The sequence below is a fragment of the Lissotriton vulgaris genome, chromosome 2_1 (genome assembly GCF_964263255.1).
Source record: "Lissotriton vulgaris chromosome 2_1, aLisVul1.2, whole genome shotgun sequence".
Lineage (NCBI taxonomy): Eukaryota > Metazoa > Chordata > Amphibia > Caudata > Salamandridae > Lissotriton > Lissotriton vulgaris.
The window spans coordinates 648,410,302-648,429,029 of record NC_141687.1 but is presented as its reverse complement, the minus strand read 5'-3'; the positions used below and the strand labels follow the sequence as shown (position 1 = coordinate 648,429,029).

The following is an 18,728-nucleotide window of genomic DNA, read 5'->3' as shown; positions in this document are numbered from 1 at the left end:
AAGGAGAGGACTGAACCTTGCTGTGTGTTCTGGGGCTGACCTGCAGTTTGCTGTTTTGACCAAGGAAAGGCTAAAGGGATTTTGCTGTGTGCTGTGTCCTCTGGTTGAAAGGACTTTGCTGTGTCCTGAAGTATCTTATCCCCAAGGGCCCAAGGTGAACTGGCTCCCTGTTGAGGAAAGTCTCAGCGGCACTGTCCTGGGCAGAACAGTCATGCCTCCTCCACCAGGATGGGCTGGGTCCACAAAGGGGAAGCTGAGGATGAAGAAACCCGACGCCTGAAACTACCTCTGCACCGGTCACCTTCGACTTAATTCCAAGTGACCCAACGAGGTCCACCAGCACTCCAGTGCCTGAGTCCACCATGAGTTGACCCCTCCATGACTCCCCAATGCCGCCTGTTGCCTCTGCACAGAGACACCCTCCCCCAACTGTGAGTGGCCCGGTAAGGTGAGATCCGACCTCAAAAGGCACCCCTACATCCGGCCGCCGTGCACCCTGGAGAAGAGGACCTGAGGTGCTCCTACACCCTGAGCCATTCGACTTACCTGCCCAGCTGTTGATTCCTTATGGAAGACTTCCTGGACCAACCCTGCAGTAAAATCCAACACAGGCAACCTCCATAGGATGGAGTTGGGCTCCTAACAGCTCCTAAGCACCCTGCACCTGGCCGCCCCTGCGCTGCTGGTGGTTTGAACTTGGTGCTGCCCTGGGACCCCCTTTGCCCTGACCGTAACCCTAAGAACTTGGCCCCCAAGACCGAATGGCATGCCTGTGAGCAGCCCCCAACCGAGGTGCCCCCTATCCCCATTGGCTAACATTGGCACCCGGCACTCTGCACACAGCAGCCCTAGCACTGAGTGCCTACCTAGACGTTGGGCAACCTTGATCCTGACCCCCAAAACTCCCACTCTTGAGTATAGTACTTGTGAAACCAATAACCATTTTTCTGGCATAGGAACCAATGTTACAAATTTTTGTTCCTAAAATGTTTTGTTGAACTGCTGTTTTTGTATGGAGATAAAGTAACTACCCTGCAAATTTTTTAAAGTCTTACTTAGCTTGTATCTTGAGATTCCTGTGTGGTATGTAGGCATAAGACCCCGGGCAGTCGATGTAAAGTAAAAGTATTCCAAAAGTAAATACTGTGTAATTGAACTGATTTTCGAACCAATACAAACCTTTAACAATTGCAACTTCAACCACAACTGCATTTCCTTGTAAAGTCTGGCATTTGAGAGTGTGTTTCCCTTACCTATCAGTGTAATATGAAAATTCCCTTGGATCAATGTCAATCACAACCACCATAAATACTTTCCATTCAACCTTGCATCCATACCAATGCCAAAATAGGAAACCCCCACAGTTATAAGTACAAACACATCAAAGTTGAAGCTCCCAATTATAAGAAAATATTCACATTTATTTACGTAATTAATATAAAAAAATGTTAAAAACACGATAATCTGAATAAATCACATTGACAATCCCCAAACAATTATAAAAATATTAAAACCATCACAAAAGAGACATTGTTTTTTTTTTTATTTATAATTTTTTTTCCTCATTCGCCTCCAACCATAGCTCTCTTGAAATCCATAGGCTGTTGCTGCTTCTCCAGTCGGAGAGGTATGCTCCACAATTCGATCTTACCCCACAGCTCTACCAGCAACACACCCACTCCAATCCAGAAGCTATCCTCCCATTGTTGTTACAGGGAAAGGTGATTGTACTCTTCTTCAGGGCTTAACCCAGACTTATGTCATTGGTCTTTACAGGCTTAGACACTGCTTAAGAGCTTCCTCGAGGCTTAATCATAGGAAACAAAGCAAAAAAAAAAAGAAAAAAAGGATCAGACCGCTGTCCAATTGCACAATTTTTTCCATATGTTCTTTTTCTTTGAATTTTTCAGCCTAATCAAATCAGTTTTTGAAGTTTTATATATGGAAGATAGCCACTCCGTGTACGTGGGAGGTGTTGTTTCAACCCATTTCTTGCAAATTTCCCGTCTGGCCAGAAGCATTGCGTAGAATAGGAAGTCTCTCTCTGGGCCACTGATGTCCCTCCAGATGCCAAAAATGATATTCTCTAGGGAGACCTGTATCGAGTAACCCAGAATCGATGCCAACAAGGCTTCAATTTTACTCCAAAATTCCCTCAATAGGGGACAGGCCCAAAACATATATGTGTCTGGAGCGCTCTCCAAGTTACATTTTTTGCACTTGGCCAAGTGGCCTTTGGACATTTTAGAGAGCCTTGCCGGGGATAAGTATGCCCTATGTGATGTAAAAAAGTGGTTTCTCCTCAACTATGCTGGCTTTACTGTCGAAAAGAGGATGGTATATGAGGAACGCCAGAGGGACTCAGAATCAGTATCCGGAAGGACCTCCCCCTTAATTGGTCAGCTAACTTAAATTCACCATCAATAGCCACTTCCATTGCCCAATAGAAAAAGGAGATTTATTTCTTCTCTACTGGTTTATTAACTAGATGGTCTTCCAGGGGGTCCCCTTTCCCTAATGGAACCTTCAAATTCTGCGACCAGCTCAGTAGCTGCAAGTATTTGAACCATGACAGACCCCCCACCAGATTATCATTTAAAGTTGCCCATGGCAATAGCGAACCACTAACCGCAAGATCCCCCCAGACTACTACGCCCGATGCTTTTAAAGGGGCTGCCAACTGGTCTTTCAAGCAGCTAGGGGTTCTCGGGCTGTCCCACATAGATGCGAGCCTAGAGTAGTAATCAAGGCCTATTAGATGTTTAACTTCGCCCAATTTTGGGCCATACCCCTTAGGACCTTCAGTCTGACCTTTTTAAAAAATTTCTTGTCTCCATATTTAAACATAAATCCTTCTCGAGGAAGCCCTGATTTTTCCAACATTGCCATACACATTTTGCCTCTTCCTGATGCATCAGGAGTTTTTAGCAGCATTCTGGAGTATGATAACTGAAAGGCCCAAGCATAGAATTTAATATCTGAAAGAGCCAGACCTCCTTTCTCCCTCCTCCATCTCAACTTTTTCCAAGATATTCTCACAGCCTTGGATGCCCAAAGAAAGGAATTTATGGATTTATGGAATTTATCAATTAATATTTTTTCAAAGTTCAAAGGAATGGTATTAAATAAAAATGTAACTTTCGGCAAGATGGACATCTTTATAAGATTTACTCTGCCTAATATAGACAGAGGTAGATGTAGCCAAGTATTCATGAGATGTTGAGATTCCTATAGGATTTTATTAATGTTAATTTGAGGTATTTGGTCTATCTCTGGGACTATCCTTATTCCTAAATAACGTAGCTCCTTCCTGGTTTGGTATCGGGACAATGGCAGGTTCCACGTCATCAACTCGGTCTTATCTTCGTTGACCTCATATCCCGATACCCGGCCAAACTCCCTAGCAAGTTCAATGACCCGGAGAAAGAGGAATCCAGATCTGATGCCAAAATCAGGATGTCATCGGTATACAGGGCTACCTTCCTCTCGCATAAGCCACACTTAAATGGTACGATAGCTGGATCCTCTCGAAGTCGCTGGGCAAATGGCTCTATATAGAGATCAAAGAGGAGAGGGGAGAGGGGGCAGCCCTGTCTCGTGCCCCTTTCAATTTTAAATGGTCTGATGGTTTTACCATTTAGCACCAATCTGGCAGATGGTTCACTATAGATAAGGCGGATGGTACAGCAGAAATTTGGCCCAAATTTTAGCTTTTCCAAATCTATCCCCAAATACCTCCAATCCACTCTATCAAAAGCTTTAGTTGCATCCAATGTCATTGCTGCTAGGGGTAGCGAAAAGGTTGATGCAAAATCTATCGCTCCAATAAAGTCGTGTCAGGTCAAAAAGATTTCGCCCCCTTATAAATCCCTTCTGGTCCGAATGAAGGACTTCCCCATCTATGCTCCCTAGTCGCCCTGCCAAAATGTTTGAGAACATTTTGTAGTCGGAATTTAGCAGGGATATCGGCCTGTATGAATTACATTTTATGGAGGGTTTCCCTGGTTTGAGAATTAAGATGATATTTGCTTCTCACCAGGTTGCCGGTGGATGGGCTCCTTCTAACTGGATTTTATTAAAAACCTCAACCAGAACTGGAGTAATTACTTCACTCAAATCCTTATATAACTCCGCAGGAAGGCCATCCTGCAGCCTTTCCCTTCCTATTATCCTGAAGAGCCTCCATTACCTCTTGATGCCAAATTCCTGCCTCCATACTTTCCTGATGGATTACACTCAGTACGGGTAAATTGATGGAATTTAACCAGTCTTGAGCCGATCTTAGATCTAAATCCCTATCATCTTTATATAACTTTTCAAAATAGGCATGAAATATTTCTCCCATCTCCTCTTCGTTACTTGGAAGCTTCTTCCTCAATTTGTTTAATATGATTTTTAACTCTGTCCGTTCTGGCTTTCCAGGCTAATAACTTTCCTGCCCCCTCTCCATATTCGAAGTGGGCGAGCTTACTAACCTCCCATCTATCAGAGATTCTTGTTTGAATTCTGTTTTCCAATTCAGCCTTTAGGGTCTCTAATTCTACAATTAAAGTCTCTTGGAGTTCTTGTTCCTGCTCCGATACCCGATTAATATTTTCCTGCAATAACTTCATTTGGGACTCCACAGAGCTAATCTCTTGTCTATATTGTCTATTTTTATAGACCGTTTTGTTTGTAATCAGACCTCTCAAGAAAGATTTTAAGGCATCCTATACCACCATGATGTCAGTTGAGCCAATGTTAATATCTAAAAAGGCTTTCGCCTCTTGGATAAGAAAGCCAGTTACTGCTGCGTCTAGGAGAAGTGTACGGTCAAACGCCATACCCTTGGTTGTTGACGTCCATCTAGATTCAAGTCTATCCAGACAGCCGCGTGGTCTGCCAAGTGAGGAGTTATGTAGTCCACGTTTAATGTGCGGTCTCTCAAATCGTTACTAATCAGAATATAGTCTATTCGAGACCTATGACTATATTTTTTATTATAGAAAGATACCCCCAGCTTTGGACCTGATCTCTCTGTCCATATATCACTGAGATCATATTGTTCCATCATTCTTTTTAGGAAAACTCTAGATTTTGAGGGGACTATTGCCCTTCTCTTTGTTGATTTATCTAATTTTGGATTTAGAACAATATTAAAATCTCCAGCTAGAATAGTTGAATCTGGAAACTCCAAAAGATTCAAAAAAATGGTTTTAAGCGTTGATGGATCGTCCTGATTGGGCCCGTAGTACCCAATAATTGTCAGGGGAACATCTTCTATCTGAGTTTCCACTATGACCCACCTGCCACTCGAATCGGTTCTCGTTTCCTGAACAATTACGTTGGCTTGTTTTTTTATAATAATGGCCACACCCCTAATATTAGCTGTCTGGCATGAACATACGCAGTGTTCCACCCACCTAAGCTTCCCACACATATCCTCTATTTCGTTTTTTACTAGATGGGTTTCTTGAAGAATAAATATCTGTGCTGGTGAGTCTTTTAAATATTGTAGAATTTTTTCCCTCCTACTTTTGACTCGTAAACCGTTTATATTCCAAGACAGACATTTTAATGTTTTCATGGTAGATACATAAAGGGGTTGATGCCCCAGAACCCATTCGGACCTATCCTGTTCCGACAACAAACCAAAAAAGAACCATTAGAGACTTTGACTAAATTGTGACTCAAATGCTTTTTTTGAATATTTTTTCCCTTCTGCTCCCTCACCCATGTGTTCCCCCCTCTGCACCCTCCCCCCTCCCTGGAGAACCCCCCCCCCCTTATTTCCCTGGTAAAAACCAGTGGCCAAGTGAGCAAGGGACTCACGTCTGAGTATTCCCTGCCAACTTATGCCGAACAAAGCGATACAACCAGCATTGTTGAAAACCCAGATCAGTTGACTGGGGGTGAGTGTTTGATTTGCTCAAACGCTCGGTCCATCATCCCCTTTTGTATCGCTTTGTTCGCCCTAAGGTGGCAGGATATGCTCAGACGTGAGTCTCTTGCTCACTTGGCCACTGGATTCAAGATAGCCTGGCTGATGAGGATTATGAATCCGAAACCGGTCCCAGGATGCTTGTTTCCGGTCCAGGGAAGACATGGCTTGGCAGTTTGGGCTTCACTGTTCCCATGCGGCACAGGGTCAGACTGATTTGCATATGGCCATGTCTAAACTGGGGTGGCTGAGTGAGCTAAAGAATGGTGATGGATTAAACCCAGATCAGTTGACTGGGGGTGAGTGTTTGATTTGCTCAAACGCTCCGTCCATCATCCCCTTTTGTATCGCTTAAAATATCAAAGCGGCAACCACTGACATGTACTCGCTCAAAACCTGGATAAAGCCGAAAGTTCTATCCGAACACTATGGAGTGCGGTTCGAATAGACAAAGGGAATTGGGCTAGATCTCTTCTTACCTTCGGACTTGGAAGAATTTTGAAGAAAAAAATGTCTGAGAAGGTAAAGTTCATCCGGGCAAGTCAGCCGGCACTGTGCGACGAGGAGGTGTCATTGTCAGGGAGCTGCTGATGAAGTCGCGGTGAAGATTTCTATTTTCGTTCTCGGACTCGTTTTTGGAAGTAAATCTCCATCGGAACAAAGTTTCAGGTTGTAGCAGACAAGGCAACATACTCCACAAGACCGCATACCCCGTCTGTGAGTAACCACTGAAAAAGATTTACTGCAGCAGAGGAGAACGTAGTGGAGATACTACAAAGTCAGGCCAACTGGCGGTGCACCATGGGCAGATCGGCGAACAGGTTGGTCTCAGTCTCGTCTCGGATCTCAGGGCACATTTAGCTGAAAATTTATTTTGAAGGGTGAAAAACACTTCATAAGATTTGAACTCAAATTCGAGTATTTGTTCCACACTGGTTAGTTTTGATGTGGTCTTGTTTGTAAAAAGTATTGTAAAAGTCTAGTATATGGTTCAATCAAAAATTGGTCTTGTATATTGTTGTAAGTACAAGTGTAAATTGTGATATATGTAAATATATATATTATATGTCAAAAACTTGTTGTGTTTCTACGAGAAGGCCAAAGTCCTTCCAAAAAATAAGAATTTGAAAAAATAGGGTGAATAAATAACCCAATCACAGAAAGAATATATTGTGGTTTGTCTAAAAATAATGGTACAAGTGACAAGGATACTAAGTAATTCATTGTTCAAATTATATACGAAGGCCCTACTTGGTACCGGTCTGTTGGGCCTATCCCCCCCTTTTTTTTGTAACTTTCTGAAAGTGGCATTTTAAGAATTGTGACTTATAATTTTACTTCATCATTAAAGAGGATTTTAAATTAGGATTCCTTAGAAACCAAACAACATTTCAACTGCTCTCAAACAAAAGATATTGCCTGTTAAATGTAATAAGGTAGCCCAATGTTATTGTATGAGAGAGGTAGTCCCCACTGTATTGACAAATGTGAGTTTTTCACTACTATGACATGTAAAACTGAAAAATACATGTCCAACTTATTAAATAAAATGCACCCTGCCCTATAGGCTGTTTAGGGCCCACCCTAGGAGTGATTTAAATGTATTAAAAAGGGAGTTTTAAGCATAACAAAAGGTATACTTTTCCAATTCAAGTTGACAGTTTAAAACTGCACAGAAGCTGCAATGGTAGCCCTGGTACGTTTTGTAAGGCACTACTTAAGTTGGTGGCACAATAAGTGCTGCAGGCTTGCTCATAGCATTTTGTGTATTGGCCCTGGGTATGTGGTATACCACTTCACTAGGGATGTATAAATATATTAATTATTCCAATTTGGTGTAAACTGTTTGGGGGGGGGGGCCTGCAGAGAGGGCCAAGTCCAACAGAGAGCGAACTTCATGGATGTTGCCAAACATGTGTTTTACATTCAAAACCTCATAGGAACATTTTCTCAAAGACAGCAAAAACTACCTACCAAATTTATACTATATTTTTCATTAGTGTCATGCTTGGTTAATGTTCAGTGTATTTTGTGATTTGAGCGAAATCTGCAAAGTAGTGTTTGAAATATTAAGCAAAGAAAAAGCAGTATGTTAACTGTTGAGTACTCTAAATGCTTTGAGAACCAAAATTCTAATGAATTCTAATGAATATTCACATTGGATTCTACAGACATACTACCTATTTACCGCTTCAATACATTTGGATGAGAGAAGATTCAATCTGATTGTCGACAAGGAGCTAATAATTTTTATTCCATCAACCTTTACAAGGTCAGAATAGGTCAGTTGTTTATGTGGAGACAGGAAGCGCATACCCCAAAAGGGATGAGAACACACTTACTAATAATAATAAAAAGAAATAGTGTTTTAAGATCTGGCATAAGTTCACAAAATGTTTGGGAAGGTGCAGAGTTCCCTCTATCTTTGCCTTAGTGTGATGATGAAATAGACTAGCTGCAAATCAGCCGAACACCCAAGTTAAGAAAGCAAAACCAATTCCTCTTGTTAGGAAATATTTACATCGGTCCCCATCATGAACAGGGGCTAAACTCCCTGCAGCGTGATTACCATACCCCCCTCCCCCGGTCATAATATTAAAGCTGGATAAGGTTAATAAAAAAAAGAAGAAAAAAAAGGTTGGTGCTCAGTCTCCCATCAGCCTGTTGGTGGGGTGTTAAGAAAATGCTTGTTCTTGCCCAAGGCCATGGAGCAGAACTGATGCTGCAGGATCACCATCATGTACTTGTTTTCCATCTTTGCTAAGCGCCAGAGTAAGTCTTATCAGCTGGAACTCAAACCTTTCCCTTTCAAAAAACTGTTTAGCTCCCTGAACATTCCCAAGGGCCAGGGGTCGTATTTTATTTCGGCCGTTAGACCCAATCCTCCTGTCAGTTTCTTAGCCATACTCTGGCCATTTAACAAAATTAATTGACCAACTCCTCCTACAAAGACAGGACTCTTGTGAAACTTGATGAATGTGGCCTCCCAATATCATTGAGAGCCTGGCATCCACCCATTGTCATTGGCGGGCTTATATTTAAAATGAGAGCTTGAGTTAATCCCAGAAGGGTCAGAAGATCATTCAAACTGTTGTTTTACCCTTATCCAGTATGACACTGATGCAAGCAGTGCCAATAAATACTTGACAGGTGTCCCAATGCTGCTTAGCAAGATTTAATTGTTCTGGAATGCACTAAGTGAATGCCTGTGGGATGTTGGGACAGCCATCAGCAGCAAAAGCCACTCTACCAGTGCATGGGTGAGTGGACAGTTGATCAGCACTTCCATGATGAGGGAGGCGAAAACAATAGTCTGCGAATGGGGCCCCACTACATCTGCAGACTAAATTAAGGCTGTCGCCAGGGCCTGGCCTGCAGAGGGTTGCTAGTTTGTGTATTTGAAGCACATTTAGTTGTACGCACGGACGCTATCAGAAAATAAATCATCAATTTCCTCATTTTGAGACCTTACATATCGCATTACCAGTCACAACATCATTGGCATCAATTAACAAAGATAGATTTTTTCACACATCCCTTTATTGAGAATGAAAGTACAGGCTTGTTACCACACCCTTCGCTGAGAACCTGGTGGTCATGTCATTTGACCAGCCTATTGGGTTTTAGCGCTAGGGCATCTGGTTGCATGGCAAGGCCTATGGGCCTGCCAAAGGCTGTGCTCAGTCATATATACTTTTACAGGTTGTCCGAGTAGAGAGGAATTGTACTTTGGAAGTCTTCATATTAGTCTATTACTGTAGTCTGGTAGTGATCAACGCCGCAACCTAGACATCCCTTCGACATCTCACCTTTCATCATTGTATACAGCCTGGCTGCTATTAAGACCATGTTCAAGACCCTCTACTATAAGCTGGAGCCTTCAGAGCAAGCTGAATCCAAAACCTCTCCATCTTCGTTCAGAAACTTTGCAGCATGTGTAAGATCAATATATGCTCTGGTATACCTATTTCCATAAGTAGCCCTCATCTCAACTATCAACTTTACATCTACATGTAACTAGCCAGTCAATCGTATTCAAATGTACCGTCTGATTATTTTGTATATTTCTTGAACTGATATTATTCTTTGTTTTCAATGAGTTAAAAAATACATCTATAATAGCAATATTTATAACCGATGAATGTTAAACATTCTGGAGCCTTGTGATAATAATTTATTTAATTGAATGTCCTTTTAGTGTAAATGTTTCTAATAGATGAAATTTTTATATTTTGTTTAGAGTGAATTGGATGTTCCATTCAAAGTCAAGTTTGGTCAGATCGGTAAGTAAGATTATTTTTTATCGCTTATTATAATACAACAATTGTAAACTGCAGGAAAAATGGGATGGGATTCGACTGTGCTTGAGCATAAAAAGCAGTTTGACTTGTTAAAAAAATTAAATAAAAGAAGTAGGAAAAACTACCTTGACACTCTTTTGATGGCATATTGGTTTTCAATATGGAGGCCAGTTCACTAATTCAGACTCATGCAATCTGCCTCCAACATGTTGTGTTGTGTTCTATACCCATTGTTACGATTGCTTTGTATATATATATATATATATATATATATATATAGGAATTTGGGTCCTGCAATAGGATGCCACTCGTTCACATCACGCTATATGGAGTTTGATGCATTTCCCTTATCCCTCTGTAGTGCTGCAATTGAAAAGCTTGGAAAACTGTTTTACATTTCAAATGTCCATTTAACTACTACCCAACATTAACATCTTGGCCACGTCTTCAGCAACCAATAGTTTGTTTTGCTTTTTACTGGAGCAGGTTTTAAACAGTGTTTTGGAGACTTTAACCCCTTCGAGGCTAATGACGAGCTGGGCTCGTCATGGCGCTTACCTGCCGTGCGCGGATGACAAGGCCAGCTCGTCATAAAACAATGAAGAATAATAAAACCCAGCGCAGGACGGGAAAACGCCTAGCAGCCATGGGGTTAAATACAAGCTACGCATTTTGGCTTGTCAGTGCTTGGTTAATTTTGTAATTTAATTTTACAAATCAGAAAATGCATTTGCTCCATTACTGTGAAGCTTCTTGCCGTTCGGGGAGATGTACATATAGCAAACATCACCAACAACTTCAGTGGAGATTTGAGGTGGACTTGCAGAAAACGTTTTTTTGATTTATCCAGGTTTGGGGTATCTTTCATAGATTCACATGCCTGAATCATTCCCAGTCGTCGAGGCGGGAGTCCCACGGTAATAATATATACAATAGCAGTGCCGTAGAAAATTATTTGTGGTAGGCTGAAAAGACTATAGGCCCAACTAGGCCCAAAACTTAGCAGCCGATCTACCTCATTATGTAAAAAGGACTGAAAATTAGTCCCAACCAATCAGCTGACAGCACCCTCTAGAACCTTCCCAACAGAGGCAGTTCTCCTCAGATTTTCACTGCACGTCGTGTGGAAGGGAGTCTCCCCGAGTGCCTACTTTTTACAAGCCATGATAGCCGGGTCTGGCCGCAATGGGTCGGGCCAGGTTTACAGATCCACGGGGGGAGATCCAGCTCAAAACCGATCATAGGCAGGACTACTCTAATATTTCCCCACTGCTGCCATCGCAGATCTTAGAGTTTTATGTGGAAGAAGAGGATTCTGAGGAGGATGACGGAGATAATGAAGGTCCCTTTGGGATTGCTCGCCATCACCCGAATTACACAGAAAATGCCAGGATGAGGAGGACGAAGAGGATATGCAAGAGCATTACTACCAAGAGGAATTGTCTACACCTTTCTATAGACAACCATATAGACCTCCACGATCGGAGGAGACAAGTCCTCTACCTCCTTCTTTGATACAGGATTTGCCAGCTATGTTGGCAGACTATCGCCAGAGGTTCCCACCGACACCGTCCACGCAAGGAGTACCTCCGGTACCAGCGGACGTACCTGCACCTCCTCCACCGCAGCCTCCAGTGTCACCAAGACACACTGAAGAACCCGCGCCACAAAGGGGATACCTCCTCTTCGGATGAAGATGGAAGAGAGGAAGGTGAGCTGCCTCAAGACAACACGCCTACGGATCCATGGGATGAATACGTAATACCCATGCCTTCACCTCCTTTGCCACAGCCCTCTGATTCTCCGCCGGAGGACATTGGAGGCTTTTAAAATATCATGCAAAGGGCTGCTACAAGGTTTGAACTGCCAGTTACCATTGAGCAGTCGGATTGTTTCCTACATGATTTTAAAGAAGGGTATAGAAGGATCACAAGGGCCATACCCATTATAGACTTTATTTGGCAAGAAGGTATAAAGATTATGAAGACACCCGCTTCTATCCCTGCAGTCCTTCCTCGTATAGAGAAAAAGTACAGGGCTCCACCAGAAACTCAATCTTGTTTGGTGGGTCACCCTCGCCCGGACTCTGTGATGTCTCAAGCCGCACAACAGAGGTCCAAGAATCCGTCCACTCCAATCTCAACGCCGCCAGATAAGATTGGACTTAATAGGCAAGAATTTTTCCATAACGCTGCATCCTCTATCAAGGCAGCAAATTCTCTTGCGATTCTTGCCCGTTATGACCAACAGATGTGGTTGGAGCTGTCTGAATACCTGGAGTTGATACCGGAGGACCGTCAACAAGAGGCACGTAAGATACTGCTTGAAGGAGAAAGAGCAGCTTCTGAAATAATAGATTGTGCCCTGGACATTGCAAATACTAATTTCCATCAGTTAGCGGGCGCTGTGGTGCTCAGACGCCAAGGTTGGCTTAGAGCAACATCCCTCAGACCTGAGGTTCAAACAAAAATCCTCGATATGGCTTACGACGGGGACTCCCTCTTCGGTAAGCACATAGATGACGCCTTGCTTGCCATCAAAACTGATACGGATACCGCAAAATCGCTTGGTACTCTACAGTACAAGAGAGGTTCTTTTAGAGGAGCAAGAGGTCGTGGCTTTTATTCTAGAGGAAGTTACCATAACCAACAGAACCGGCAATTCCAATAACAGTACAAGCAACCATATTACCAGTCATCATATAGTCAGTCTACCTCCAATAATTTCTCTCGTCCGGGAGGAAGACTAAGAGCAAGCCATCAAGGACGAGACTCAAACCAGCGTCAATGAGTTTTGCCGGACGCCAGTCCAACATCCTTCCCTCCCTGTGGGCGCGAAGATCTCTGCATTTTACCATAATTGGCGGAACATCACATCGGACCGGTGGGTCCTAGAATTGGTGGAAAAAGGGCACACTCTGGAATTCCTAAAGAAAACGCCTACGACTCCGCCCAAGGGTCCCCCTCCCCCTCGTCTTCACTTACTGTTTAAGGAGGCCTTAAACATATTTCGCAAGAATGCGATAGAGAAGGTTCTAATCTCGCAGAAGGGAAGAGGATTTTACTCTCGCTTCTTCCTGATAAAGAAGAAATCGGGAGAGTGGCCCCTGAGTTTGGATCTTCGCAGGCTCAACAAATTCTTGAAGAAACAGAGTTTTCGCATGGTGACATTAGCAGATGTGCTCAATTGTCTCAACGAAGGCGATTTTATGGCTTCTCTGGACTTGGAAGACGCCTACTTCCATATTCCTATACACCCCAAACATCGCAAATACCTCAGATTCACAGTGGCTGGCGTCCACTTTCAATTCAAGGTGCTTTCATTCGGGCTAAAGTCTGCACTAAGAATATTTACAAAATGCTTGGCCCCAGTCTCTGCAGAGTTGAGGTCCCAGGGAATACAGGTCTTCCCGTACCTCGACGATTGGTTGCTCAAAGGACCATCGAAACAGATCACAAGACAAGCAGTCAAAAGTGCCCTGTGTCTATTCTCAAGCCTGGGCCTCACTCTAAATGCGAAAAAGTCACAATTACAGCACCTACAGGTATTAACCTTTCTGGGAGCCTCTCTGGACACTCGAAGGTGCAAAGCATTTCTGTCTCAGGAGCGTCAGGACAGACTTTGAAGACTGGCAAAGCAGATCTCGTAAAAAAGTAGCTTTCTGTCCGGTCGTATGCGTCTCTCCTAGGGATGTGCTCTTCAGCAATCAACCTAGTTCCCTTTGCAAGACTCAGGATGAGGCTGCTGCAGGAGGGATTACAACAACAATGGCAACAACTAGGAGGATCTTTCGACGATCGCATAAAGGTGACACCCAAAATGAGACAAGCTCTCCAGTGGTGGTCGAAAGAAAGCAATCTGTCTCCGGGCCTCACATTTCTTCAGGCTATCCCGGAATAAGTTCTGACTACAGATGCATCAATGGAGGGATGGGGAGGTCATCTTCAGGACCTCCAGATTCAAGGCCGATGGTCTTATCAGTATCGGCAGAAGCACATCAACAGTCTCGAATTAAGAGCCATTTTCCTTTCTCTGCAAGCGTTCCTTCCAAGAATTGCAAATTCAACAGTATTGGTGCATACGGACAATACCACCAGCATGTTTTACATAAACAAGCAAGGAGGAACGAGATCTCTATCCCTATTGCTGAAAGCTCAAGAGATGTGGGAGTGAATTATACAGCACGGAATAACACTCAGAGCGGAGCATGTGAAGGGGGTTCAAAACTCCTTAGCCGACAACCTCAGCAGATCCCTCACAGGCTGCCACGAATGGGAGCTATAACAGGAACAGGTGAACAGACTCTTTCAAAGTTGGGGCACACCAACTCTGGATCTGTTTGCGACAAGACAAAACAGCAAATGCCTGTTCTATGCCAGCAGATTTCCACAACGGGGGTCAAGAGGGAATGCCCTGTCCATGAGATGGTCAGGAATCTATGCGTACGCTTTACCCCCGATACCGTTGATACCAAGGATTTTGCAGAAGATGAAGAGGGAACATTGCACTCTTCTCCTCATTGCTCCTCGCTGGCCGAGACAGTACTGGTTCCAAGAACTGCTCCTGTTATCTCAACAACCTCCAACTCGTCTCAAACCGACTCTTTCCATGCTGTCAAGGGAAGGAGGCCCGATTCTGCACCCAGATCCTCAATCGCTGCACTTGCACGCATGGCTCCTGACTTCTTAGAGTTTAAAGATCTCCAAATCTCTGAAGACTGTAGAGCAATTCTGTCTCAAGCCCGTGCTCAGAGTACTATCAGAATGTACCGTTTCAAATGGAAACGCTTTTGTTGCTGGTGCGAAACAAATAATATTCATCCTCTTCAAGCTCCACCTGAGGATATTCTACCTTACTTACTTACTTTCTCTAGCCAAGGCGGGTCTGGTATTCTCTCCTGTTAAGGTACATCTTGCCGCCATATCCAGATTCAGAAGAAGTGCGAACAAGCCTTCACTATGTTCATCTTCACTGATAAAACAATTTCTGAAAGGATTGTTTCGAGCCTTTCCTCCAATTTGACTTCCGCCTCCCGAATGGGACCTCAATATTGTCTTGTCCCAATTAATGAGGAGACCGTTCGAGCCTATCCATAAGGCTGAACTGAAATTCTTAACCTGGTGAAATTCAGGCGTTCACCATTTCAGAACCTTTCTTACATTTCTCAAAGGATTATGTCACATTGAGAACCAATCCGAAATTCATACCAAAGGTACCGTCTCATTTTCATTTAAACCAGCCAGTAAAGTTGAAAACCTTTTTCCCGGATCCTGTCACACCGGCTGAGAAGGCCCTCCACTCTCTTGATGTCAAACGATGTCTAACGTTTTACCTTCAACAAACTAAGGACATAAGAAAATCTAACCAGCTATTTGTTGCTTATGGACAGGTCATGCTAGGACAAGCTGTAACTAAAGCAACCATGGCTAGATGGTTATCCTCAGTGATACAATTCTGTCATGAAAAGGCTAATAGACCTTTAGTCAGAAAAGTCAGAGCGCATTCCACCAGAATGATGTCGGCGTCGACAGCTTTAATTGCTGGAGTCATGCTGGAGAACATTTGCCGAGCTGCTAAATGGAAGAGTGTCCATACTTTTACAAGACACTACTGTTTGCAGTCGGCATTACAGGATGATACAGCAGTTTGAGAGGCGGTGCTGCAGCATCTTCTTCATTAAGGTTAGACTTTTCAAAGGTCTCTTACATTATATGGATGTTATGTAAAGATGTATGGTTTACTATAATGCTCTGTTTATCAAATGTAGTCTTTATTATGAATGATAGTATAAGAAGGTTCTTCTGCATGTGTGCATACTTACATTTTAGTGCTCTATAACCTTCCGGTTGTGTGGGGGGATATGTGCAATTACGGTTTGTCTCCCACCTTCCGCTAACGACAGATATGACTTTACTGCTTGCTGTTCTGATTCAGGCATGTGAATCTATGAAAGATACACCAATACTGGATAAGAAAACAAGTTACCTACCTGTAACTACAGTTATCCAGTATTGGTATCTTTCATAGATTCACATGCACCCACCCTCCTCCCCGGCAGGGCAGTTTTTTTATTGGGGATACATACTTCTCACTTGTGCTGGGAAAATCTGAGGAGAACTGCCTCTGTTGGGAAGGTTCTAGAGGGTGCTGTCAGCTGATTGGTTGGGACTACTTTTCAGTCCTTTTTACATAATGAGGTAGATAGGCTGCTAAGTTTTGGGCCTAGTTGGGCCTATAGTCTTTTCAGCCTACTACAAATAATTTTCTAAGGCACTGCTATTGTATATATTATTACCGTGGGACTCCCGCCTCGACGACTGGGAATGATTCAGGCATGTGAATCTATGAAAGATACCAGTACTGGTTAACTGTAGTTACAGGTAAGTAACTTGTTTTCTTATCCAGCTTCTTTCCAGGGAGCAATAAGCATTCTAAAGTATGTCAAGGATTATAGTACACGCCTAACAGAACCATGGGCAGAGTTGTAAGTATGCTAAATTATTTAGAGTACAAACAGTAAGTTAAATGCTAGTAAGTTCAAACACAACACCTAGTAAATAGTTACCACTTTATATATTGTTCTGTTCACTAAATGATTGATAACTTCCTCGCAATCCTGCAACTAAGCATGGGCGAATTTTGCGAATCTCGCGTTCGCGAATTTTGCGGATTTGCGAACTCGCAATTCGCAAAATCCGCAAATTCTCGCGAATTTGCGGATTTTTTTTTTGTGTTTGCGCGGGTTTCTGCCAGTTTGCGAGGGTTTTGTACAATTTCGCAAAACGCGAACTTACCTGTCGGGTCGCAAGTTTCGCGAACTTGTTGTTTCTACGTGTCCAGCCTGTTTGGGACACTCTTCTTCATCACTGCCACTCTCTGTCACCACTGCCACTCTCTGACTACTCATGCCACCCTCTGGCCCACCCATGCCACCCTCTGTTTCATCACAGCACCCTCTGGTTGTACAGTCAGTGTACATTATTGTGGCAACGCAAGCACACCTTCCCTGCCTCAAGTGACCTGAATTAATTTGGGGCTGATTAATGTGTCACAGAATATTTTTTTAGCTGGCACCTGCTTCCTTAGTGCTTCCTGATTAGTGATCTTTTGCACTTGCTAAGTGCTTTCATTGTTGCAAAATTAGTTACAACATCTGCCCTGCCCCAACTGACAATAATGAATTAGGGGCTGATTAATGGATTTGAACTTCCAGCCTGGCTCCTGCTTGTCTCCCTTAGCTGTGGCATATGTGTAACTATTCTGAGGTTCAGAGCAGGGTCATATAATAGTTGCAACTGGCAACTGAACTCTGGAGGGGCCCCTCAGGAAGCACTACAGGAAATGGCTACTAATGATGAGCCTGAACTTTTGAACCTGGTAAGTAGTTTCAGTTTTGCTAAGATCGTATTTCTGCAATTTTGCACTTATTCGCGGGGCGCGAAGTTGTACTGGGAAGCCGCGAACTCACGCGAACAGTGCGAGCAAGCCATAAAATCCGCTGCTCGCGGATTTGCGGATTTTGCGGGAGATTCGCGAATCTCGCGGATTGCGAATTTACCGAAAATCCGCAAAATCCGCGAGCGAAACGGATTTTCCGCCCATGCTTACCTGCAACAAAAATAACAATATCACAACAATGCAATCATGAAAAAGATGGTGAGGTGAATCAATGTTTGTGAAGAAAACCATGATTGTGATAATTATTTGGCCATGATCAAAATGGAGTAGTTTGTAAGTGTCACACCAAAAGCGAGTTACTTTGTTATTACTTAATTATGTATAATGTTTACGATCTGGAACATTTTATGTTGAGGTCAACAAAGAGGTCCAGCAAGGTTGTGCTCTTTTAACATTTTCATCAATTAGGATGTGGCTGTGTGCAACAACTATGCCCAGAGGTGGGTCTGTGACATAAGACTTAAACTGCACCTCACTGACAAGACCCAAGTAGACCAAAGCCAATCTGGGGTTGCATGTGTTTCTCCCTAGAGGAGACATGGTCTGGCTGTTTGGGCTGGACCATGTCTGATTTGCCTGTCTAGAGTGCCATAATCGGCAAAGCGTGATGGACTTGAATGTGGCCCAAGAGATCATCAGTGGCTGAGATTAATGGAAGCATTACTTACCTTACTGCCATGTAAACCACAGCATCAATCTAAATGGTGCTCTAATGCCAATACTTCTTATATGCTGTCGACACGGTTGTCACTGTAAGAACCATACTGGTCAGTCAGAAATTGCTATGGGCTTTTGGATAGTTCTATATCCAAAAGATCTCCGAATCAATGCTGAGAAAAATTGAGATCCTGCTAAAAGGAAGGATGCAACCTATAAAAGGGAATGTTAGCCTTAGAGTTATAATATTAAAATAAGCAGAAGAATCAAACTACTTGGTATTATATTTCAACAATATAATCCCTTTTAATTGCAGTTTATTTTTTATTGGACTATAATTTTAAATCTGGGGCAGCCCCAATATCCATGCATTTAAAGACATTCTGTGTTAA

At 43.1% G+C, this 18,728-nt stretch overlaps 1 protein-coding gene across 1 annotated transcript in view; it reads left to right on the top strand.

The window, feature by feature from the left end:
* Positions 1-18,728, top strand: part of VPS13C (vacuolar protein sorting 13 homolog C) — a 2,437,235-nt gene that overhangs the window by 96,531 nt on the left and 2,321,976 nt on the right. Inside the window, exon 3 of the mRNA XM_086955811.1 lies at positions 10,161-10,203. Coding sequence (XP_086811937.1) covers positions 10,161-10,203 — 43 coding nt within the window. The remainder of the gene's footprint in view (positions 1-10,160; positions 10,204-18,728) is intronic.